Source organism: Manis pentadactyla, chromosome 5, assembly GCF_030020395.1.
Source record: "Manis pentadactyla isolate mManPen7 chromosome 5, mManPen7.hap1, whole genome shotgun sequence".
Classification (NCBI taxonomy): Eukaryota; Metazoa; Chordata; class Mammalia; order Pholidota; family Manidae; genus Manis; species Manis pentadactyla.
In genome coordinates this window covers 166,321,724-166,347,944 of record NC_080023.1, presented here as the reverse complement: position 1 = coordinate 166,347,944, position 26,221 = coordinate 166,321,724, and the positions used below count along the sequence as shown (strand labels likewise).

The following is a 26,221-nucleotide window of genomic DNA, read 5'->3' as shown; positions in this document are numbered from 1 at the left end:
GTGCCCTTAACCAGAGCCTCTTCTATCATTTGACAGTTAACGAGTGAACCTACGAGTCAGGAGAGGGCTCTGGGGTCAGAATGTCTGAGTGCAAATCTCAGCCATGTGGTCTGCTTGCTTTATTAGTCCAGGGCCCTGCAGGAAACAGATGGTGCCCTCTAACAAAGGTATGAGCAAAGTGTAAGAAAATGAATAATACAGATCTCTAGAAGCATTTGCTACAACTGCCCACAGGAGCTGTCGCTATTAATAAAGCAGTAGAGGGATGTGGTCAGTTCCCAGTAACTGGACATGAAGGGTGTCTGGAAAGTTCTCAGGCCTCTTTCTCCTCCTGCCTTCTGTTCCCCCTGGTGGTGGCCCACTTGGCCAAACCTTACCAGGGTCCAGAGAGCAGAGACCTCATTGATGCGGTCTGTCCAAGTGAACCTCCGGGACACAGGAAAGTACAAAGAGAAGATGGAGAAGGGTAGGTCAAGAGACAATATTCAGCACCCAAGCAGCGTGACCTTGGGCAAGTCCTTGAACCTCTTAATGCCTCAGCTTTGTCATCCGCAAACAGATCGTCATAACTCAGAATGATGAAATAATGATGAAATGCTTTAACACAGGGCAAGTGTTTAGAATTGGCCAGGGCCTGTGATAAGCACACTATACATTTTAGTTATTCCTTATCACTGTTCTTTTAGGGTGTTTATTGTGGTGGTCTGGGCACTTCCTGTTGAAAATGGCAGCCCCAATTCAGATTAGCTTAAGCCACAGAAAGCACTTGTTTGCACCTGTAACTGTCTACAACGTGCAACTTGGTTCAGCCCCGTCACCAGAATCTCTGGCTCCAGTTGGTGGCAGGGCTGGGCTCATACCGTCCCAGCACTGAGCACCCCACCCTACAACTTCCTCTCTCCCTCTCACTGGCCAAGCCTGGGTCACATGTCTGTCTCTGGGCTAATCACCAGAGTCTGGGGGATGGAATGTGCTGAGTGGTTCCACGTGGGTCACATGTTCCACCTTACATTCAAACAGCATTCAATCAGAATAATGGAGTGGCAGTGCCCCCATCCCAACTCGAGTACTGTCTCCAGGAGAGAGAGAGGTCTTTGTTAAGTCAGTAAATATCTGGAATGCCTGCTATGTCCCAAGCACAGTCTTAGGTGTTGGGATACAGATGTGAACAAAGTTGCCCTCAGGTTGCTGACATCCTACTGGGTGAGACCGACAAAGAAAGCCTCTAGTCAGAAGTGGACATGCTATTAGGGAGGGAAGAGATTCTGATTGTCATCTGCAAAGGCAAAATTTGACCAAAGACCCAAAGGAAGTGGGGAAGGGGCCCTGGAGCTCTCTGGAGGAAGGCTCCAGAGGCCACAGCAAGTGCAAAGGTCGGGATACGCCTGGCATGTGTGAGGGACAGCACAGAGGCCATGGGGCTGGAGCCGAGTGGGTCTATGGTGGGTGGGGAAGGTGATGGGGTCAGAGGGGTAGGCAAACCATAAGATCTTAAGGCCCTTTTGCAGGGCTTGGGGGTTTTATTCAGCATAAGATGGGAGCCCTTGAAGGCCTTTCATTAAAGGAAGACAGCCTCTTACTTTTTCCTAGCTCCTGGCTGGAAGGGGTTTGTGGGTAGAAATCAGAAAGCAGTTAGGAAGCTGTTACAATCCAGGCAGGATTATCCTATCACCTAACGAAACACTGGGCCTCACACACAACAGGCCCTGCAGAAATATCTGTAAAGTCAGCGAAGGAAGGTATAGTGGTAGTGCTCTCTGGATCACCTCAGGGGGTCCCCCAGTCTGTTGCACGGGCTCTGAGCCCAGCACGCCTCACCATTTCCTTTCTGCCCACCTCCCTGGGAGTTTTCTCTTTGTCTGGTTGATGTCTGATCAGTGCCTTGTTCTGCCTCTGGCCTCATCTTTTTTCCCACCCCCTCATCTGCCGGATGGTTCCCAAACTCCCCTTGGCTACTGTTGTTGGATTTGGGGATCCTTGGAAGAAAACTGCCACCTGAGTCTTTCCAGATTGCCTGGCTGAGGTCCTTAGAGTTCCCCCAAAGCTGTGGTGTGCAGGGTTTGGGGTCTCCAGTCACTGTGAGACCTACTCCTCTCTGCAGATTGACAGATGAATCCAGAGGTAGGAGTGGTGTTTCTGAACACTTGGGACATTAGGCGTTTGCACAGATGTCTTCCTGGGCTGGAACGCCTTTGCCAAGGTCTGAGAAGACACAGACGGGAGGAAGAGAAGGAGGGGCCTTGTAATGAGCTGGTGGCAACAAGAGGTGGTGTCCACGGGATGGATGGAATGCCAGTGAGCTGGTGCTGCATGGATTCACGAGATAATCTCTCAGTTCAGCCACTTTGAATCTTTTCCAAGAAGGAGAATAATGGAGGCAAAATCCCTTGTGCCATTTTTAATTGATTTCTTTGGCATCAGGAGAGAGGCTGGCACAAGGCCAGGGGAAAGGGAAATTGGAGCCAGGGGGAATTCATCAAAAATCAATCTACTGATGACTTGATCTGATGAAATAATTAGCTCCTGTATTTCTCCAGTCTCTGGTTGAGGAGCTTTGACTTCCATCCAGAGAAGAAGCATCGTGGATGGTGGGTTCTAGCTGCCTGGGAGTTGGGTGGGGAGCCCGGGAGAGTTCAGCTGACCATGCCTTCCTGCTCCATCTACCATCTGCCCAGGGCCCCCAGTACAGGCTGCAGCTCCTAGTCCCCCCATACCTCTGCCTCACAGGCTCAGAGCCAAAAAGGTCCTCAGGTGGCACCTGGCCACCTGCTGCTCCCTTTGGCAAATGCGGAAGCTGAGGCTGGGAAACTCTTGGGAACTTGCTCAGCGGTTTCTGGTTCTGGTTGAGCAGGCTGTCATGAGCCGGACTGGGTTTGACCTCTGTCTCTGCCACTTATTTAGACATATGATCAAGGGAAGGTGCTTCTAACTTTCAGTGCCTCTGTTTCCTCATCCATAAAATGGGTATATGCAGGTGGCTGTGCAGATTAAACAAGCTGATGTGTATAAATGCTTGGAGCTGGGGCTGGAGCTCTCAAGAAGCACTTGCTGCTGTTGCTGGTGTGCGTGAGTTGCTGTTCATAGGGCATCCCTTGAAGATTCAATGTGTTATCACTTGATGTCTTTGCAAAGGAACAGTAATGTGCATTTAGTGGGCTGGTTGGCATGTCAGTTCAAGAGCATGCCAGGGTGATTCCCAAGGGGGGACGCGGATTGATAAGTAATGTGATTTGAGGACCACCTCATGATTTGGGGGTAACTCAGGGACCAGTTACATGGCTAGAACGTGTCTCCTTTTCAGCCCTCTCCCAGCCCCCCATCACCTCCAGCAGGTCTCAAGATGGTGCTAAGGTGCTTTGACTCCTTGCAACACCTGCTAATTTACTGTGAAAAAGAGCGTGCAAGTGGGAGAGCAGGTGAGTGCCGGGCTCGGCTTAGAGGCTTTTCTGTGAACTAGAAGCTGTTAGGCTGACCCTGTGCTGCTCTCTGGGTGGTTGGCGCCACAGGAAGGGGTGCCGATTTCTTATTTATCCTTGGATAGAGTGTTTCCCTTTTGTCTGTGTTTTCATTTTAAAATGAGGCCATTTCAAGAAGTGTGTAAAACAAATGGTAGTGGAAGGGGTGTGCCGATAGCAGAAATGGGGACTGCGGCACTGGAATGGGAGAAGCGGGGAAGCGTGTGCTCAGAGTGAGGGGCCCGTGCCGGGCAGTCAGGGCGGGCAGGGGGCAAACTTTGGCTCTGCTGTCTCCTCTCTCGGTGGTCTTAGGGCAGCAGTGTAGCCTCAGTTGTTCCCAACTCTGTAGTGGGGATACCAGTACCTGTGTGAGAAGGTTGCTGTGGGAATTTACAGGACCCAGATGTAACCTGATCATGGTTTACACTGTGAATAATGCGTTCTGGTGAATTCCACATGCCAGGCTCGAGTCTCAGCACAATGTATTAATTTGTTGAATCCTTCACACCCATTTTATAGATGAAGAAACTGAGGCACAGAGGTGTTAAGTTACTTGCCCATGGTCACCCAAAAACTCCAAAACCCATGTCTTAACGATCACCTGCCAGGGCAAAGCGGTGCCCAGTACACAGTTGCCACGGCAGCTCTGGCTCTCAAGAGATAGATGTGTGTTCCAGCAGGCGAGCGGATTGGGGAGGAAGCTGGTCCTGTGAACGTGCTCCCACGTCAGCTTCCCTGGTAATGTGACTCTGCACAGATATCCTGTTGGAGACGTTTGTGTCTGGGGAGGGAGGCACTGCATGGAGCCTGTGCTGATTGAAGACACTAGTTTCAGAGGCAGGGTGGGGTCAAGGGAGCAAATAAGGAATGATGTACCCAGGACCTAGCAAGCCAGAGGGGCCAGCAGCACCCCTGGGCTTGAAGGGGTAAGAGGAGGGAGGGGAGCCCCTGGAACTGGGGGAAAGCTAGGGGCCACCAACTGGAGCTGTGGCCAGATGTAGAGAAAAAGGCCCCAGGAGCCTCAGTATGCCAGGGAGGGAGCAGAGAGTAAATGTGCCAGTTCTACGTCCCTCTGCCCTGCAGCCCTCCTGGCTGGGCCTCCACAGGCACAACCAGCAGGAAGTCAAAGATCGGGGTAGATGATGTCCACACAGGTTGGCTTCCTGGGCCACAGAAGAGCAGGGTGGAGAATGGATCAGGAGGAGAGACAGAGGGCACCCTTCCTGGGCTCTTTTCAACCACAGCAAGCCCAGAACACTCAGAGTGGCTGACTCCTCCTTGGTGACTGGAGAGTGATGGGGGGAGGACGTCGGGGTCAGAGGCCCCTGAGCCTCCAGACCCAGGTTATGGTACACCCCTGCCAAACCCCAGGCCCTCTGCAGAATGCAAAGGACCTTAACAAAATCTCCACTCCTTTAATTATCTGAATATGTCTTCAACACCTACTATGTGCCAGGCACTGCACAAGGTACTAGAATCGAGCTGCAAATAACACAGACCCACTTCCTGCCATTGTGGAGCTGACCCTCTAGTAGTGAGAACTGGGCAATAATAAGATAACTGCGGGATTATGAGGAAAATAAAACTGATTATAAAATCTAGAAGGTGCTTCAGGTGGGGGCACCACCTTAGGGCAGTCAGGACAAATATCTCTGAGGAGGTGACCTTTGTGCCAAGACACTGGCCCATTGTACAAAATTTGGAGAAAGACTTCTTCCGGGTTTAAGGGAGAGCAAGTGCAAAAGCCCTGGGGCAGGAACAAGCTTGTCTAAGCAACAGAAAGAAGCAGTTGAAGGGAGCAGTAAAGGGAAGGAGGAGAGAGGTGGGCAGGGGCTGGACCACACAGGGTTGTAGGTAAGCCTTGTCAGGGAGTTTGAATTTTATACCCTGATCCGGGAGAAGCCAGGGGAGGGTCTGAGCAGGTGAGTGACAGGACCAGACTAAGGCGAGACTGGTACCCGCACTTATACACCTGGAGTGAGCGTCCCTTCAATTTTGTCCCCTGAGCACCCCACCAGTCTCACCCTGGTCCAGGCCCTGCTGAGTCATCTGATCAGACTGGAATTTTAGGAAGATCCCCTCCAGCTGCCCTGGGGAGAATGGAAGTTGGGGGAGTGGGGAGACCCCTTAGGCTGCTGTTGCAGTCCCCAGGAGAGATGGTGCAGCCAGCACATCCCCCTTTGGGGGACCTGGGGCCCTTGGTGAGTCCCCTGAGCTGTGACTTCAGTGGGGGTTCCCCATGGTCCTTCAGGGTCTCAGGGATGGTGACTCAGCCCGACCAGCAGGCTTGGTTTCCTCCCACCAGGCCTGCTTGCTTGCTCTCTCTCTTTCTCTCGCTGCTTTTAAATAAATGAGACCAGAAGTCTATATCTGGAAGGACCTGAAGGCTCATTTCCCTGGGAAGCAGAGAAATGACCGCAAAGCCGAGAGCAGAGATCGGGGAGCTGCCTGAGCCGAGGTTCCCACTGCGCCTCCCCTCCCCCACCTCTGCATGTGACCCACCTGGCCTGGGGTCCTGGGTGGGGGTGGTGACTGAGGTCCCGGTGGAATGTGACAGTTCTTCTCCCTCCGCTTCTCAGCCCTCGTTTTTCTCTTTTGTCATTTGTTTATTCTGCAACTTAGAGCTAATCTGAGAAACTTGCCCAGCTTTGGGGTCTGTTGGTGGGGGGCCTGCACACACACCCCACTGGACTGAGTTCTTACAACAGCCATGTCTCCCTGCTGCATTCCTGGGGACGCTGAGGTCACTGCCTGGCTTACTGATGGGGAGACCGAGCTGGTGAGGGACGGAGCTGGGGCTGGAACCCTTGAGGAGCCGTGCAGCCCAAGGTGTCTGCCCGCTCGTCCAGGCCCCTCCCTGAGTCTTGCACTGCCTGAGAGCCAGACGGGGCCCCAGAACCAGAACCATCTCTCCCCAAATTGGCCTTCTGCCTTTCCTCTCTCTGGGGGAGATTGTGGAATCGTTGGATGGTTCAGAGACAGGCTGACATCTGACTTGGGACTGGAGCTGCCCCCCCAGCACACTGCCGGGCCCCGGGGAGATACTCTGCCTGCAGAAGTGGTCCTGGAAGGCTCTCCTGCCAGCCTATTGACCCAGCAAATTGCAACTACTTTTCCTCTAACTTGGCCGAGTTAGGTTTTTGCTCCATTATAGCTCCTCTAATCAAAGAAACTCCCCTTGCCCATGCCAGAAGCCGTCGTAGAGGTCATGCAAGTCCAGGCAGTGGGGCAGCCTTTACATAAAGATTGACCTCTTCTCCTCCTCCTCTAGATCCGTGAGTAGAGAGAAGAAGCCAATCCACAGAACACAACTCCAGACTCCTGCATCCTGAAAGACGCAGGGACCAGCCAAACATACGATGGGACCCCCTGGTCTCCTGCTGTGCTTGCTCTCCGCAGCTGTTTTCTCTCTGCTGGATGGAAGTCCGGCACTCCTGTCGCACCACCGCCTGAAAGGCAGGTTTCAGAGGGACCGCAGGAACATCCGGCCCAACATCATCCTGGTGCTCACGGACGACCAGGACGTGGAGCTCGGTAAGCACCCCTTAGCGGGCGGCATCTGCCCAGGGTCGCTGAGCTGGGTCCAAGGCTCCCGGAGCAGGGGGGTTGTGTAGACCTGTGAAGTTCACATCTACTGGATCTAAACAACTCGCCGGAGTCGCCCCACGTGTGTGCATTCACAACTTGGTCCTCAAGAGCAGGGGGCCGGCAATCCTTTCCTAACACGGGACTCTTCCTGGATTTCTCCAAAGTCTTAAGGAGAAGAGATGTTTACACCAATGTATTATTTTCATACAATTTCCAATGATTACCTGCAGTGTGCCAGGCAGTACTCTGGGCCCTGAAACTTTAGTAATGAGTAGGACAGGTGCAGTCCCTATTCTCACAGGGTCAATCAGCATGACTGCAAGTTCATAGGTCAGCTCATGTCAGGAAGGGAGAGATGCTCTGGTGAAACTGAAGGGGACACCATCTGGGTTGGGGGAGGAGGGGGCATGGTCAGAGCCACGCTGGCCTGGCAATCAGGGAGGGGCTCTCAGAGGGGGTGATATTTGAGCTGACGTCGAGCAAAAAGAAGGAGCCAGCCGGGGTATGTGTGTCTGCACACCTGCTCATGTGGACCTGCTCCACCCATCTTACCAGGTCCGAGTGGGCTCGGCCACTCTTGTGTGACATCCAGGAGCAGGGAGGGTGAGCAGTGTTGCTGGTGACCTGATTCAGTTCCCAGGGATGGGGCCTCAGCAGGAGGAGCCCGGCTGCCTCTCATCCCGAGCTCCCCCCCTCACAGTGCCCGGGCTCCAGGCCGAGTGGATGAGGGCAGGGGCCCTCGCCAAAGTTCAGTTCATTTACACCGGCGGCAGGTGTGACAAGGGCTCATGGTGCTGTGCCCAAAGGCTTCACCAGCTCATGGCCTCAGCACCTTCCCTTTATTCTGCACTCAAGCCGCCCCTGGCCACATCCGTGGATCGCTGTGTAAACCATCCTGACTGCTCCCCTGCCCTCCTATCACTACCACGGGCTCGGCCGCCTGAGCTTTGGGTTTCTTCATTTGCCTAAGGAGACGCCATAAATGAGGCCCCAAGAGGGAGGCCTCCAAAGTCCATCTCAACTGGACCTTCTGCTCCCCTGGGTCAAACTCCTCTTATAAATACAGCTTACGTTGGGGGATCTCTCTCTTTATCTTGTGTCTTCTCCCCTTGAGTTCCCTGATTTTATAGATTCAATTTCTCCACCTTAAACCCTACCTAGCAATGCCCTATAGAAATATAAGGTGAGCCACAAATGCACATAAGTATTTTAAATTTTCCAATAACTACGTTTTTTTTAGAAAAAACTTAAAAAGAAACTGGTGAGGTAAATTTTATTAATGTATTTTGTTTAACCCAGTATATCTAAATTATTATCTCAACATATAATCAATACAAAAATCATTAGTGAGATAGTTTACATTTTTAATATTGATTTTGAAAGCTGGCATGTACTTTACACTTAGAGCACATCGTGAACAGGACTAGCCATCTTTCAAGTACTCAGTAGTCACATGTGGCTTCTGTTTTGGACATTTGGCATTTTCCTTCTATAGATTAGATTTCCCTTATCATCAATACTACTGTGTTTTCTGAAGAGCTGGGAAAAGCCTTTCAAGCAGAGGCAACAGCATGTGCAGGGCCCTGAGGCAGGACCAAGGAGAGAGATGTGGCTGGAGCCTGCGAAGGAGCATAGAACCTAAGACTGGTGAGAGAGAGGGTGGAGCCAGATCTTGGAGGCTCTCATGGGCAGCAGGTAGTAGTGCCACTAGTTGACCAGGTCAGGGGTGGGCCTTTAGCCTGCATCCATTGTCAAAGGACAACTGAATATTGTTGGTGGCAACAAATGTACAGGTTTCCTGGGTAAGCTTTTGCAACCAAATGTAAGATTGTGGTGAAGGTCCAGCTGTAAATCTACACTCTTTTTGGATCCATTATTAAAAACATGAATCAGTCTTAACTGCCAAGGAAAGATGATTTATATATATCCAAGTCACTGGGATTTGTATTAATGATCACAGGAATAGATTTTTCTCCAGGAGCTTATCGGTGCAAAAAGAATTTGCAGCCAGGAAGCAATCAAAGCCCAGAGCTTTTATTGACAATTTGACACACATGATACCTATCTCCCCAGCAGCATTTAGCATGAGCTGCATTCGATAACCATGGAGAGGCTACAAACCATGGCCATAGGGGCGGGAGTTTTGTTTCTGCATTTTGCAGAGCGCATTTGCAGCACCTGGATCTCAGAGCACTGTGGTGTTGCCTTGTGGGGCCCCTCAAGCTTTGATCATAGTTGTGCCTAGGAATGCAAGTCTCCCTGCACATTTTCTTTCATGCAATTCAGCAGATGTTTATTAGGCATGTATTCCGTGCAGCGCACTGTGCTGGGAGCTCAAGGCCGTGGAAGTATCATTCCAGGTGGAGAGAGCAGGAAACACAAAGACACTGAGTTAGAAATGAGCTTGGTGAGTCGGGACAGAGAGAAGGCCTGTGAGCTGGGCTGGAGGGAGCCAGCGTCTAAGTGCAGAGAGATGAGGCCAGGGGTCAGCTGGTGCCAGGTCATGTGGCCTTATGACCTGTGACTGCCGTGATGGTTTTGAGTTTTATTCTTAGTGAAAGGGAAATGGGTCCGGGGGCCTTCAGCGGGGGAGGGCCGTGATCTGACTTAGGTTCCAACAGGATACTTCTGGCTGCTCTGTGAAAACTAGATTGCAGAGAGTATGAGCAGAGACAGGGAGACCCAGGAGGAGGCCAGTGCAGTAACTGGGCAGGGAATGATGGATGCTTGGGCCAGGGCGGGAGCTGCGCATGGATTGGGCGTGGGGGTTAAGGAAAAGAGGAGGACTGAGGATGCCCAGAACCAAGGTGAACGATTAAGCACCTATGTTAGGGACAACACATTTTTGCTGCAGCATGATCCCACTAAGCATCATGTCAGAATCTGATGGTATGTTTGCATCTGTGAGACTCGAATAAAACCAACAGACCATGCAGATAGAAAGAAAGGAGCTATGGGTGTGATGAGGACACAGGAGAGAGGAAAGCAGAGCAAACCATGGCTACCTTAAAAGACAAAGATTCATTCATCTCGTTTTACAGATGCAGAGCTGAGGCACAGGGAAGTAAAGTTACTTGTGCAAAGTCACACAGCTATGACGCGGCTGAACAAGATTTAAACCCAAAGCCCATGGGCTTCATCACTGCTCCACTTAACCAATCTCCTGGGATGGCTGTTGAGTGTTTCTAGATTGCTACCACTTGTGTTAGCTTTTGCTGTAAAGCACTGCTGCCGGGAATGTCTTTATACATGTATCTTTGCACATGTGAGCAAGTTTCTAAAAGATAAATTCCAGGAAGTAGATGAGATGGGTTTAGAGTGCTCCTGTTCTGTGATAGCTGTCAGCTTGCCCTGCAGCCCTGGCTTGCAGGGGTCTTGTCTGCAAGCCTCCCCTTCTGCAAACCCCTCTAACAGCAAACTGGCTTTTGAAGGAGGCTATGCCTTTTTCAGGAGGTGAGGGATGGGAAGGTGGTAGTAGGGGGCAGGGAGGGATTGTGGGCTTTTTATAAACCACTAGACAGACCCAGATCAATAATGCATGTTCCAAAAAAGGCCAGCACATTATCTCACAGTCTGCTACAACCGGCACACAGAGGGGGGTCCTAAAAAATTTATCATCTGCTATTTTCTGCTCATCTGTGCGGCAGTTCTGATGGTTCTCGAGGCTGGAGACTTCTCAACTAAGATCATTCCAGGCTTTCTTCCAGTCTCTGGGTGGAGAACAGCTGTCGATCCTAATTAGGGCCTGGGTTGAGAGAACTGGTACAGGTCACAGCACCGAAGAAGCGTGTGTCCTGCTTCCTAATTGCATGGTTGGGGCAGGGGGGTGCCGAGGGCTGTGTATTCATTTTTTCTTCCCTGTATGCACCTGACACTCCTCCCTGAGTTGTCACTCAGAAGTATAAATGCCCAGGGGAACTGGTTCCAGGGCCTATTGGTCCGTAAGTGGCTTCAGTTATCAATACATTTTCAAAGCGATTGGGAAAATCCCTGTGTTTAGATGACCCTTGGTAACCAGCAGGGTCTCGGCTGGCCTGCTTAGCCAGGAGGATAGTGGGGAGAAGCACACGGAAGCTGAGGTCTTGTTTGCATGTGTCCTTCAGTCAGATAAGCCATGAAACCAGTGGGCTCTGCCAGGGTTTACTGGTTTAGTTCAGTGCAGACAAACCTTCGGTGAGCCTCAGCAGCTCCGACGGGCTCTGAGACACCAAGATGAATTAGACACAGTCTTTGCCTGGAGCAAGAGAATATTTGCAGAATCCTAGTGTCGTTTGTTCTATTATTTGAGCTTTTCTTTAACTGGACTTACTTTTAGAAGTGTAAGTATTATTTTAAAAGGAAACTGTAAATTATGGCTGTAAATGAAAAACCAATATCTTTGTCTCGGGTAAAAGGTCACAGCGAAACCAAGTATACTGAAAACAGTGTTTTTGATCCCAGCCGGGTGCTGCCCCCCACGAGGCTGGTCTGTCTTTGTTGTGAAGGGTAATGGGTAGTCTTGAGAGAAGCATTAAAGGTAAAGTAGCACCTTCCTGAGACTTTCTCCTTGACCTAATCAGGACAGAGACTGGAAGGGGGAGCGACTTGCTCACGTGTGAGTCTCATGCCATGCTGACATGGGAGCAATACAAGGGCAGCTCTTGTGTCTGAAGGTTAAGGAGACAGACCCCAAACCCCAGAATACTGGGCACTGATTCTCCACTGCTCATTTTGCTGAGGATCCATGCCAGGTAGAACTGGATTGCTGGATTTCAAGTATGCCCCTCAAAACTGCATGAACTGTGGAGCCAGTGTTCACATTTCAGAAGAACTCTTTGCCTTTCAGGACATCTTTAAATGAATATACTCTCAGTAAAGATGTGAAGAGGAGTATTTTCATCCCAACTCAACCACTGACTAGCCTTGGGAAAGTTACTTGACCTCTCTGTGCCTCAGTTTATTCATCTATATAATGGAGCTGTATATCTTAACCTTATCTATCTACATAAACGTCTTGTCAGAACTAGGCACATAGAATGTGTACGCGAAGGTTTGACCCCCCTCTGATGAACAAGGCCACTCATTTAGTGCAGCCAATGCCCCAGAGTGCTGCTTGTCTGCAACAGATTTTATATTAAAAAATAATTTTTGGAATGTAAATCTCTCATGGCACTGAAGTGGGGTTAGTGTCCAGCCACCTCCTGGCCAGCACTGCAGAGTGGGCCCGGTGGCTGTGCTCATGCAGGGCAGGCTGGCCCAGTGCAGTACATGCCCTGCTAGGCTTGTGAGCCAGGCGTGCTGACACCTGCCAAGTTAAAGGGGCACTTGTCAAGTCTACCACAGGTTCTTCTATCATTGCTGTGTTTTCTGGAGAAGAGGATTATGCCACCATGGCTGACTGGTGGTGTTGGAGGGGCTGAAAAATGCCATGGAAACGTTCTGTCTGTTGGATATAAAAACACGTGATTACAACCACTCAGTGACAAAAGTCAGAAACCCACTTCAAACTGGACTGAACAAACAAAAGGAGTTTACTTGACTTGTAAATAAAAAGTCAAAGTGTATTTTGAGCTTCAGTTGTGGTTGGATCGAGGAACTCTATCCCCAGATGTCATCTGTCTCTCCGTCTCCCTAATCTCAGCTTTCCTCCACGTTGGCTTCACCCTCAGCCCAGCTCTCCATCTGGCCCCAATAGCATCATCAGACCTGAATTAATGCTGCAGTGAGCCATCCTTATAGAAAGAGACTATCTCCCAAGAGTACCAACAGAAGTTCCCAAATTAAGGTTCTTGGGTCTGGCACTCTGGGAAACCTGGCCCATCATGAACCATTCAGGGGGATGGCACATGCAGCTTGGCCAGCCTCAGTCACATGCACACCCCTGGAGCCAGGGATGGGGCCGAGCCCGCATGAGGACTGAGGGGGTGGGGGCGATTCCCTGAAGGAGAATTTCAAGAGCTGGTACCAGAAAAAGGCAGAATGGCTGAGGTGCAGTTAAGTCCAGGAGATGGATCCTCATGGCACCCTCACAGGGCTCCCAGCAGGGTGCTAGGAGAGTAGACCAAGCTCATTCATTTATCATGTGTTTACTGAGCACCTACAATGTGCCAAAGGGGACCCAGGAGCAACTAGGCAAAATCTTTGCTGTTACGGAGCTTATATACTAGTGTAAGAGCTCATTTAAAAACACACATGAGGTATATGTAGTACATATGATAGTGAAAAGTGGTGAGAATAAAGCAAGGGAGGGTGGGGAAAGGGAGAGTTGTGATTTTATGTAGGGTGGCCTCCGAGAAGGGGATGTTTGGGCGAAGAAGGTAAGAGAGCCAGTCAAGGGGATTCCCCTGGGGAGAGCATTCCAGGCAGAGCAAATAGTGGGTACAAAGGCCCTGAGGCAGAAGCAGTTCCACCAGACTCAGCAGCAAAGAGGTCAGAGTGGCAGAGCAGGGAGAGCAAGGAGACACAGGAAGAGGTGAGGTCTGAGAGGTGATGGGGTGATGGGGGAGGGCAGATCATGCAGGGTCTTTGAACCAGCGAGAGGACTTCAGCTTTCTGAGTAAGATGGAACCAGTGAGGAACACCAAGCAGAGGAGGAACATCACCTGACTTATGTGTTCATTTGACCCCTCTGGTTGTTACATGGGAACAGACTGAAGGGGTGTAATAAGAGCACGGAGCCTGTGAGGAGTCTGCTGCAGTGGTCCAGGCAGGAGGTGGGCCTGGTGGGCACCTGCCTGTTGCAGTGGTCCAGGCACAAGGTGATGGGAGGCGGAGACCCAAGTGGGGGAAGTAGTCAGATGTCACACGTGGTCAGAGGGTGGAGCTGATAAGATATGCTGATGGCTCTCCTGCAGAGTGGCAGGGGGAGGAGTCAAGAACAGTTCCAAAGTTTGGGCCTGAACAACTGCCAGGAGCCATGTTCTGTTCACAGAGATGGGGAGAGCTGTGGTTGGGAGCTCAGCTCTGAACCTGGGAAACTGCAGAGGCCTGTGTAAAGTCAAGTGAAGCTGTCCCAGGCAGTCAGCTTTCAGAGTCAGAAATTCCACACCTAGGCCTGGATGGGCCCGGAGTAAGGGAGGGTGAGTACTGTGTGCAGATCGGGTGCCTGTTTTGGTTTTACTGACCCTCAACCAGATACTCAGAGGGGTCTACGATCCTGAAAGTTACAGGAGGGCTGCCTTGTGGGAGATGCAGGCTTTTGAGAGAAATGCTCGGGAGGGCTTCTGGCCAGGCATTTGTTTTCCACTTTCCATCCATGAACACAAGGAAACCACACCCTGTGTTATGAGCTGATATCCAAAAATCAATTATAACTTGCAGACTTGGGTTCTCTATAGGGGCCAAATGGCTGGAAGCCCAGGACAGTGTGCCCAGATTCTGGACACCAGATTGGTGTAGCTTCCAGCTCAGCCTTCCTGAGATAGAAACTCCTGACATTCTAGCTGCATCCACCTGAAAAACATGTGGATGCAGGTTATCTTAGGAAGAAGAGAGGTTCATTTGGACCCACCCTGGTGTTCAACTTGCCAAGCACATTCCTGCAAGAACTTTTTTTCAGTTCAGCAACCCTTGGAAAATCACTTAAATTCTGGAAGCTAAGTGAATCGGGATTAGGTTTGGCTGCATGCAGAAGAAAATGTAAAATAACAGTGGCTTAAACAAGACAAAATTTTGCTTCTCATATAAAATAACTAGAAGTTGGCAGTCTAGGGCTGGCATGATGACTTCAAGGAAATCAAGGACCCAAGCTCCTTCTCTACCTTTCTGTTCAGCCATGCTTCTATCTGCAGAGTCCCCTCAGGATTCAGAATGGCTGCTGAAGCTCCAACTATCACAGCCACATTCCATGCAACAAGAAGAAGGAAGCAGAAAGGCAAAATAGATGGACCTTTAGTTAAGTCACCTCCCTTTAAGGACCTCCTGCCAGATACCACATATAGCATGGACAGAACTTATTTACGTAGCCTCAATCTCAGCAAGAAATGTGGCACATACTCAAATTTGGATTATTCAAGGAGGGTTTCTTTGGGGCTAAGGTATAAGCACATGTGGGAAAACCGCTAGTGACAGCACAGAACCCAAGGCTAGTTAGTAATAGTGGGGCCATCCTCACCCCAAAGCCAAGGGGACGAGAGGAGCAAATGGTTACGAGGACCTGGATATGCAGAGGTGACACCCTACAGGAGCTGTCACCACCTGCTGACACCACAGGGAGGGACCTGGGGGGTCTATACCCCAATATTAGTTTCTTTTTTTGCTGATCTCCTGCCAGGACCCTCATTGGCCAAACCTAGTCCAAAGGCAGAAGGTAAAAACCCTTGCGGATGTGGCCCATACAGGTCGGCCCCCTGGGGGGAGCACTGGGCAGAGAGGAGTTCTGGAAGGCCAGGAGGAGGACCACTCCCACACTGAGCCAGAGGAGAGTCTGGAAACGTAGTTTCCTTGCCAGGTACATTGAAGGCTAAAATGCAAACCTATTAAGAAGGGGAAACACACTGGTGGGCAGCCTAGGCCCGCAGCCGCACCAGAGGTCAGGAGCAAGGGGCAGCACCTCTAGCAAGGGGCGGCGTATCTGTGTGACAGTTACCGGTGAGGCCTGCATCTTGAGAAGGAGCCATTCGCGTGGAAACGTAGGGTTTAGGGGGAGCACTCCAGGCAGACAGACACATGCGAGAGCTGAGTGGCAAGAAAAGGCTTGCCGGCAACTTTGGGGAGTGAGGGGCAGGGGGTGAAGGTAGAAGATGGGGGAAGGTCTGGATTCTATTCCAAGGCCGGTGGAAAGTCACTGAAATGTTCTGAGCAGGTCAAGTATGCATGGTTCACGGTTTCAATGGCTTACTCCCGCTGCGGGTGGCAAGGGGGTAGCCTGGGGCCAAGATCGGAATCAGGGAGGCCAGTAGCCGGGTGGGCATGCTGGGCTGGCTGCTGATGCAGAGACTGGCTGGAGCAGATTCTGTCTGAAGGTCGGGGAGGCAAGGCTTGCTGGATTGCAAGTGGGAGGGGAGGGAAGGAGAATCAAGGATGTCTCCAAGGTTTTTGGCTGAGTGGTTGGGCAGATGGTGGTGCTGTTTACAAAGAAGGAGGGGGAGGGATGCAGGTTTAGACAGACATCAGGCTGCTTTGCAAGCGTCACACCCCAGGCCAGTGGCTAGGTGACCAGCTCTGTGTGGCCCACCCTGAAAAGTAGGCAAAACACCTTGGAGGGCCTCCTTGTTGCATGAACAGCCTCTGGCAGGGCAGCAATTGAGAATTACAAGGGAAAGGAGCTGCTCAGAGAGGAAATGAGGGATGACTGCTCAGAGCCATTGATTATGCAGGTGACCTGCCCTTTCCCAGGGCCTGTCACCTCCCCTCCATTGAGAACTACCAATACCCCATATCAGAATTTTCTCCCAGACGTTTTGCAACCAGAGCCAGCAGAAGGCAGAGATAAAAATGAACTTCGTGATCTTTCTGACAGTCCAGTGTTCATTAATGACATTCCAATACTGCTCTTTGACATCTGCTTAATTGATTTTGGGTTTAAGAACCAATTTCATGCCTTGGCTTTTTGGAGGTAAAACCAGCCTTAACATTTTACTTCATTTTTGTAATATCCAAGAGTCAGGACTGGATCCCCCTATGCCACCACCAGGAGAAAACTCCTCTGCGGAGCAGGTCCCGGGCATCCAGTGTAATTATTCTGGATTGAATTGCCAACTGACAGCAATGAGCACATTCCCGCAGGAGGAGGGAAATCAAACGTAATTGCATAGGAAACAATGGAGTCCCTCTGCCCAGAAGTGGCCTTTGATTGCTGCTGCTCAGCCCCTAGGTCTCTCTTTTCCCCGCCACTGCTGGGGACAGAGCTATTTCGGGGCGGTTGGTCTGATGGGGCCCAGCTTCCTGTAGCCCTTAAACAGGTGTTGCCATTGGTGGAGAGAAGGGGAGGGCAGCTCGCAATCTGATCCAGTGACACTGTGGGCATTCCAAAATGGGACACTCAAGGGCCACCACAGGAATTCCAGCCTGGCAGTCGAACCCCAGTGGATGCAGGACAGTGCAGGACACAGGTGCTTTCCCACCTGTGGCCCAGTTTATGGCCCTGCCTGCATTGCCCCAGCCTGGACCCAGACCCGCAGCATCCCTTCCCCCTCTTCAAGCCTGCTCTCTGGGGGTCTGGGGGCCACAGCAGTGGTACTCTGCAGGTTTGCAAACTCAGTGCCTCAAGGCCAGGCCCTAACATCACAGACTCCAATTATTTACCTATAGTTTTAAGAAAACAAATGTCAGAAGATATCACCTCATCAGTTATCTATCAAAATCAGCGCCTCCTGTGCCACCTGGGGTGGTGGCTACAGGAGTTTGTCTCAGAGGGCCAGAGAGTGCATCTGCTCGCAGCTGACGTGAGCCTCTACGGCAGAAAGTGGGTCCAAGCTCCTAAGCTCTGGGGATGGCAAAGATTGGGTCATGTTTTCAATCTTAAAAGTCCTCAAGTGCCTGCTCGCTCCCTGTAGGTAGCAGTTGCTCTGACCCAGACCTTTAGAAGAGCAAATTAATTCAGCATTTCCCAAAATGCCTTTCTGTGACAGGTAGTACACACATCATCTCATGTGACGGGTCAGCAAACAACTGATTCGACTACTTACAAACTGATTTTGTTGTGCATCCAAAAATATGTAATTAGCATGTCAAATGCACCAATTCACATCGTTAACTTGGGTTGCGATTAAAGTTTATTTTTTAAAGTTAAAGAAAAACAAAGAATAGCACAGGTGGTGTACTGAGAGGCCCCAAAAAGGAATCAAAGCAGGTAGAGATGATTATCACGGGGAGACCCCAGGTTCCTGGCAGGGGTGGCGTGATGTGGGCACCAGAATTTAAGTCCCGTCAGGGTGGGGGTGGGGCCACCTCCCCAGCTCATTAGAGCCACAGAGAGGTGTCACGGTGACCTCGAGCCTGTTCCAGCCAGGAAGAAAGGTTGGATCACGGAAAGAAACCGGGTCTGTTTTTGTCTGCATATCCCCAAGTTTATGTTGGACTAAATAAGTTTTAGTTGGCTGGCCTGGCTTCATTTAAATATTGAAAACTGGCCTTATTTCTGTGTGGCCACATCTTCCGGGTTCTTCCCTCCCTTCAGAGCTGTCTGTCTGCATGAGGGCTGGCCTGGGCAAGTTTAGATCATAGGATTTTGCGTCCCAGACTCATTGCTGTGACAGTTTGCAGACAGCAGGTGACCGTCCCCAAGGGGAGGTTGACATGCAGTGTAGTGCTGCTGATACACCGAATGCTGCTGTCACTGCAGCACGTTGTGAAACTCTAACAGTGGGTTGACATGACTCTCCCGAGCCAGCCTACCGGGGCAGGTGTGAGGGCAGCGGGCACACACGTGTGGGGGACTCCTGGTCAAGGGCAACCAGTCCCTCGTCTCCTCTGGAATTAGTGGGGTGGAGATGTAAGCAGTTGAGACCCTGGTTCTGAGCAGATTAAACTACAACAGTTCGGCAGGCGGTTTGCTGTTAGCTGATGCAGCATTCGGGGCTGCTGCCCGCAGGGGACTCATTCCCCAGGTGGCGGCCTCCTGTCCCCAGGAGAGGGTCTGACAGGTCGGGTGGGCGGCCAGCGTTGTCCTTTCTGCAGTTTCCGGAGACCAAGAGGCCGAGTTCTCGTTCCCAGCTGCTTCGTCCACTCTCCTCATAGCTTGTGAAGAGCGGGCAGAGGGCTGATCTGCCTGGAGCACCCTGGACTCATTCCTTTGAGAAATAACTGCTGAGCACCTACGAAGGGCCAGGCACTGCTCTGGGCCTCAGGGGGCCAGCAAGCAAGGCAGATATGTAACTATGTACGAGTACATAGTGCCTTAGAGATGACACATAGAGTTGGAAACAAAACAAAGAAGAGGTATGAGTTAATGGGGTGGGGTAGAGACAAGAAGGGAGTGGGGGTGCAGGCCATCAGGGTGAGGGGGTCGGAGGAGCAGCATGGGCTAGGCTGTGAGGTGGGAATGCGTCAGGCAAGTCTAAGGACAAGGTCGAGGCCCTGTGGCTGCAGAGGGTGGGCGGGAGTGGGGCGATTGGAGCCTGCGGGGCTGTGCGCCATAAGGACTTGATTCTCCAAGTGAGTGGGAGCCATGGAGGGCGCTAGGAGAGGAGGAACTCGAGCTGCTCCATGGGGGATAAACTGCCAGAGCCCAGCTGGGGAGCTACTGACCTAACTCGGAGGACAGAGGTTGACCTGCCCGGGAGGAGGCAGCAGGGCTCCGATTGGAGATGCACTTTGGAGAAAGAACAAAAGGCTTTGCTGATGGATTGGATGTGGGAATGGAGAGACAGGACCGAGGAGTAGCAAGGTTATTGCCTGAATAACCGGAGGGGAGGGGAGGTGCTGCTGGAGGAGCCATGAGGGCGGGGTGGCGTCGGGAGCTCAGTCTGGGGGCGGGGGGGTGGCGCTCTGGGTGTTGAGGTGCCTGTTAGCCAAGTAACATCCCCGGGTGGACAGCGCTGCCCTGTACCGAGGCAGCGTGTGCTCAATGCCAGCCCCCCTCAGCTTTCCGTGATTTCACCACCCCTCCGTGCCCCTGGTACTACTGTTAGTTTTCTTTAATCAGCTGTAAATGTTTTGTCTGTTGAAACAACAGGAGTCTACTCTCCTGAAGGAGAGAAGCTGGGATCACTCGCCGTAAGTAAGGGAAGCTAAACCCTACGATCAAGGACAAGCCTGTACCTCCACCTGCCTAGAGCGCTGAGCGGCTGGGCAGTTCCCTCCCTGCTGAAGTAGGCGTGTAGGGGTTAAGGACGTGACAGCACCAACCGGGGGCTCTGCCCTGGAGGCTTCAGTATGCATGGGAATCGCTTTCCCACCTCCAGCGTCCCTGGTATTAGGAGATGTAACTCTGCTGCTCCCTGCTACTGAGGAGCCACCTCGGGGTGAACTCCTAGGAGAACCAACATACAGTCCAGGACTGTTCCAAGCCTCACTGAAGCCTAGAGTTGGGCAAGTGCATAGGGACCTCTGTGTACTTCCTAGATCCATTATCACCACCTTCTGCATGGTGTAGCCTGAACATAATACACCAGCACCTACCATTCTTATCAAGAAGCCCGGGTTTGAGTCCTCACATCCCACTCCCCAAGCTGTGTGGCCTTGACCAGTCATTGAACTCCCTGACCTCCAAAGGGCTGTTGGGAGGATTAAGTAAAATGATGCATGATGCATGCCCAGAAGTGCACACAGCAACCATTCAGCCAGTGATAGTCAGCACTGTTAATAACTGCAGTGGGTCCTGACATGTGACACTGCCTCCTACCCCCGGGGTAAGTTGGAGCTGTCTCATCAACTAAGTTATATTAGGTTGCCAAACCGAAGCCTTCAGAGACCAGGCAAGTAACATAAATGGGTTGGTGTAAGACTATAGGGAATGCTGGGGAGTGTGGCAAACTAAAGAACACATAATCTGCTTAATGCTATTTAAAGTCCAATTTTTAAAATCCACTGCACAAAACATACACATGCCTATGGATGCAAACCAGCTTTGGCTCCTGAGTTATACAGAAACCCCAAGAGTAAGGCAATTTGTTAATTAAGCAGATATTCGTTGAGCACCCGCTATGTGCTGGGCACTGTTCTAGGCTTGGAGCTATAACAGTGAACCAGGTAGGCCTAAATCCCTGCCCCTGTCTGGCTCTTCCAGCAGGAGCAGCAGGCAGCTCATCAGTAAGTGAACTAGCAGTGACTGTGGTGTCCAAGGGCAGTAACGAAGCAGGGGGAGTGGTGTGGGGAGTGCAGGAGCAGGGGTGGCAGTTTCAGTGCGGGGCCAGGAAAGGCCTCTCTGAATTACTGGACATTTGATCAGAAATCTGAAGGAGGCAGGAGGGAGCTCCCCAAGCAGAGGGCACGGTTAGGGCCGAGGTTGTGAAGTGGGAAGCGGCCAGTGTTTAAGCTTGAGGCCTCAAGGGCATGACCTAGATATCTCAATTTGTGGTGCAAATTCAAGGTGGAAAGAACTGATTCGTGAGCAGAAGGCCTGTGTGGGATCCTGAGGATTGACCCCAGGAGCAGCCTGAGGGTAGTGAGGCCCTGCTGGACTCTGAGACTGTGCCACACTCACTTTGCAGGCTCTGGAGAATTAGCACCAGCTGGTAGAAGGAGGCCTCGAAAAGCCCACCCTCTCCATCCCCTCCAGAAGGGGACTTCACACCTGGTGGGAACCTTGTAATTGCCCAGTGGTTACGGCTGGAACCCCAGGGGACTCCTCAGGAGGGTGTGTGGCCTTCATGACAGATATTCGTGCAGCTTCAGAGCCTCATGATGCCTGCTCAGTTCATAAGATGAAGCCAGTTCTTTCCTCCACCCACTGTGGGCAGCCTGGTCAAGAGGCTCAGGAAACACACCTGATTCCAGGAGGGTGTCCCCCAGTGCTGGGCTCAAAAGAGCAGGCTTCGCTCTGTTTCCTTCAGCCATCCAGTGAGTTTTCACAGAGCACCAGTTATACATTCCTGGGAGTAGGCGGTAGGCAGTGCCCAGGATCACCCAGAACTCTCAGTCCAGAAAGGGAGGGACAGCATAAGCAACCAGTAACAGAGACCATTTCTGAAGGAGATAAATGCTGAGAAGCTGGGTGGGGCTCCTTCAGGCAGGGAGTCAGCCAGGCCTTGCTGAGAAGATGACCTCTAGGTTGACATACGAATAATGGGACAAGCCAGCAAAGGGAAGTCTCAAGAGTTCCTGTCAGAGGCTGTAGCAAGTGCAAAGGTCCTGGGACAGGAATCAGATTGGGGCATTTGAGACACAACAAGGAGGCCAGGTGTGAACAAGAGGAAGGGAAGAGATGAGGTCAAAGAAACGGGAGGTGGTTTGGCAGGGGGACAGGTCTGGATGAGTCAGGCCACAGCAAGGAATTGGGGTTTTCTTCTGCATGCAATGGGAAGCTGTTGGATGGTTTTGAACAGTGAAGAGATATGATCTATATTTGCCTCAGGAAACTCTAGCTCTGTTTCCTTCCCTATTTGGCAGAAGGATGGAATACAAGAGCATATAAATCTCCTTTTCATTCTTAGCCTCTAGGGACAGAGCGCCGGAGGTGAGTCTGGTGTCATTTTCACGTCTCTGAGGGGCCTGTGGTTGGGATCGGCTGTACTCCAGCAAGAACCTTAACTGCATGGTAGACCCTGTATCCCTATTACTGTCCTAACAAATTGCCACAAACTGGGTGACTTAAAATAATGGGTATTTCCTCTCATAATTCTGGAGGCCACAAGTCCAAGATGAAGGTGCTGGCAGGGCTGTGCCCCTCCAGAGGAGGACCCTTCCTGGCTCTTCCAGCTCCTGGCGGCCCCTCCGATCTCCGGCTCCACCTTCACACGGTCTTCTCCTCTGTCTGTGGGTCTTCCCCCTTCTGTCTCTTATAAGACCCTTGTCATTGGATTTAGGGCCCACCTAGAGAATCCAGAAGGATCTCACCTCAAGATTCTTAACTACATCTTCAAAGACTGATTTTCCAAATAAGATCTTATTCACAGGTTCTGGGGGTTAGGTCATGGACATCATTTTTTTTTTGGCAGTTGGGGGATATCATTCATCCCACTACAGACCCTTAGAACTGCAGGAAGGAAAGCAGCTGAGGATGGCCATAAAAGGAAGAGAGAAGAGGTCCATGGAATATTTCCACTAAACTATGAAGTGCTTGGATACCAGCCACAATGTACAATTACACACCCACTGCACGCACTTGCTGAGTATCTCCTGTGTGTCTCACACCATGAGGGCCCTGAGGATTCAGCCCTGAGCAGGGCACACGGTCGTTGCGAGCGGGACCCTGGGCGGAGCCCCTGCGCGCGGTGGAGATTCCACCCGTGCTCATTTCCTTCCCTTCTGAGTGCCCTCCTCTGCCTGCAGCTTCCTTGAGAAACAAGAATAGGCAGGAATGAAACCGTGATACCTGGTGGTATGTAATTAAGTCCTAATAACACATGCTGCCCACGTGGAAAGCCAGAGTGACCCCAGAGGGCTCACTGGAGGAGGCGCAGCTGGACTGGTGGGTGGGATTTGGGGAGGTGGAAAGTGGGTTCCAAGCTAGAAGGACTGCACGGACAGAGGAGGCATGCATGGTTCAGGGTTGATGCAGAGCGTTTCAGCTGAGAAATATTGAGGGAGACAGGGGGTCAGGGGTTGGCAAGACCAGATTTCAAAAAGAGTGAACAATTCTTGGGGAAGTTCCAAACAAAAATGTAATATTCCCTCGGTTTACCTAATGGTTGCTTTAAAAAAAAAAAATCACTGTGAATTAATACCCTGCAAAAATGATGTTCTGTTTGTATAACAAAGTTCCATTCTAGGCTTAAATAACTTATGAAGAGTTTTTAACCTGCCTGCCCCCACCCCCACCCCCACCCCATGAATATCCAGGGAGTCTGGGGACCTAGGCTACTTCCTCAATGCGCAGGTCCATCCCACAGTGCCTAGCTGGTCCCTGCCCACAAATACCAGTTGTGTCACCCATGTGTCCCAGAGATTTCCAAAATGCACCCTCTCCCCCACGGGATGGGGGCGCCACCCTGTGAGAGCCCCTCAGCGGCTGCCACTGATTGTTTCATAGTCTCCTGGGGCACAGTAGTTAGGAATCCACCCGCCCACGCCTCACCTCCGCTCCTGCTTGCAGGTTCCATGCAGGTGATGAACAAGACCCGGCGCATCATGGAGCAGGGCGGGGCGCACTTCATCAACGCCTTCGTGACCACGCCCATGTGCTGCCCCTCCCGCTCCTCCATCCTCACCGGGAAGTACGTGCACAACCACAACACCTACACCAACAACGAGAACTGCTCCTCGCCCTCCTGGCAGGCCCAGCATGAGAGCCGCACCTTTGCCGTGTACCTCAACGGCACAGGCTACCGGACAGGTGAGGAGCGCCAGGTGGTGGGCCCGCAGGGAGCCTCCGGACGTGGTGCCCAGTGTCTTGGCCCCAGCCCACTGCCTCACCTGCATTTCAGGGATGCCCTGGGTGACTCTGGGTAGTACACATGGACAACTTTATTGCATTTAAAAGTTGTACATTTGTTTCTATGTGCATTCGAAAAATACAGAACAATTTGCCAATAGTAGTGATAGAAAGTGACCTTTGCAAAGGAATTTGAGTTCGTAAAAAAAAGTGAGTCCGTTTAAAATATGAAATCTAGTACAGAGGCCGGGAGGAGCCGTGCCTGTATATTTCATCTCTGTAAATTATGTCATCAAAGCTGTTGGGGACTGACTACTTAAGACCATCAACTTGGAAGAAGCTTCCAGAAGAACATTAGAGTGGAGTGTGTGGAAAATGGAAAGGAGCATGTGTGGGGATTGTGTGACCATTCTACAGAATGGCCCAGAGGTTGTGGTGATGGTCGGCTCCTCTACACTTGACTGCTACCGAGCATGCACCGCTCTGCTTCGGTCAGCGTCAGTTTTGTGTGCTGGGTGGAAAGCAAGAGGCGCTTCCTGAATGTTTCTGTTGCGGGAGGACTTTGATAGACTCCAACCATCTGCCAGGCTGGTTGCCTGAGACAGAGGCACAGTTACAACCAGTCACCTCCAGCACCATTATAAAATCCCCAAACTCAATTAGTTTACCTTAAATTTAAAAGTAAATGCCACCGCCCTCCCACCCCCACCTTGGGTAAGGAGCTGAGGCAATAATGAAGTTAGGTATTGGAGCTAGGATGTTGCAGCCCTGGGAAGTTGCATCTAAGTGACAAGGGGCTTGTTTGGGTGGGAGTAACATGAGGATTAATGCCTCTCTCAGCTCAGTTTTTGCAGCACTGAGGCAGCCCTCCAGGCTGGGAGCTTCCCTTTAGATACACCGTGGGGCTGGCGAGGGCACAGTGGGATGGGCAGCAAGCTGGTGAGGTGTCTTCCTGCAGACTCATTCTGCCAGAATCAGCCAGAAAGTGGGTCCTCTTAATAGAACTCAGAAGGCATTGATCCAATGTCCATAATCCTGGTGGGTGTTATTTATTACATTTAGAATGCCCCTCTATCCAGGAAATCTCATTCTAACCTGACTTTTAGAACTCAGGACCCTGAAAATGTCTGTTTACTCTGGTGAACTGGTCTACTCCTGGTCATTAAATAACAAGGGCTGTGTACCCTGTATACTTTCTTTCTTTGCCCAGGCAACTAGGAAGCTCAGATTTGAGATTTACATTAACTTGCTGTTTAAAGTGAAAACATTTTAAAGATATCATTACATGTTAGTTATGCTGGGCATTGCAGGTTGATAGGGAAAAATGACAGAAAACTGTAATGAATTTGAAATCCCTCTGGAATTAATTTGATTTGTATGACTCACACTAGAATATGTAATAACTTTTTAGTCTCCCAAACACCACTGGCCAACTGTTCTTGCTAGGCCTTTAGACAAAGTAAACCCTACATTCTTGTGGGTGTGTAGGGCAGTTGGGTGAGTTGGATTTAAGCTTAGCTGTGTGTGAGACCCAAGATAGCAGTCGTTTATTCTCTCAATTAAAAATCCATGCTGTTTTGGTGGGTCTGCCCCATGAAATGATCAGACTCAATTGCATGCTTTTTTCTTAATTGACGTATAGTTGACATACAACATTGTATTCGCTTCGGGTGTGCAACATAATGATTCAATGTCTGCACATATTGTGAAATGGTTAGCACAATAAGTCTACTTAACATCTGTCACCATACATAGTTGTAATTTTTTTCTTATGATGAGAACTTCTAAGACTTAGTAACTTTCAAATATGCACTGCAGTATTACTTTAGTCACCATGCTGTACATTACATCCCCATGACTTATTTATTTCATTAACTGGAAGTCTGTGCCTTTTGACTCCCTTAACCCATTTTGCCCACCCCTCACCTTCTGCCAGTGGCAACCACCAACCTGTTCTCTGTGTCTATGAGCTCAATTATTATTTTTTTTTAGATTCCACATATAATGAGATCATAAGATATTTGTCTTTTTCTGACTTACTTTGCATAACATAATGCCCTCAAGATCCATCCATGTTGTTGCAACTGGCAAGATTTCGTTATTTTTTATGGCTGAATAATATTCCATTGTATACATGTACCACATTTTCTTTATCCATTCATCCATCAGTGGACACTTACATTGTTTCCATATCCTGGCTCTTATAAATAATGATGCAGTGAGCGTGGGGGGTACATATATCTTTTTAAGTTAGTCTTTTCATTTTCTTCAGATTAATATCCAG

At 50.7% G+C, this 26,221-nt stretch overlaps 1 protein-coding gene across 2 annotated transcripts in view; it reads left to right on the top strand.

The window, feature by feature from the left end:
• Window positions 1-26,221, top strand: part of SULF2 (sulfatase 2) — a 110,286-nt gene that overhangs the window by 21,192 nt on the left and 62,873 nt on the right. Inside the window, exons 2-3 of one of the 2 annotated variants that reach the window (XM_036902046.2) lie at window positions 6,727-6,989; window positions 23,659-23,898. In XM_036902046.2, coding sequence (XP_036757941.2) covers window positions 6,815-6,989; window positions 23,659-23,898 — 415 coding nt within the window. In that variant the 5' untranslated portion in view covers window positions 6,727-6,814. Of the gene's footprint in view, window positions 1-6,726; window positions 6,990-23,658; window positions 23,899-26,221 lie in introns of those variants that run through there. The other variant, XM_057503071.1, reaches the window with a different exon arrangement.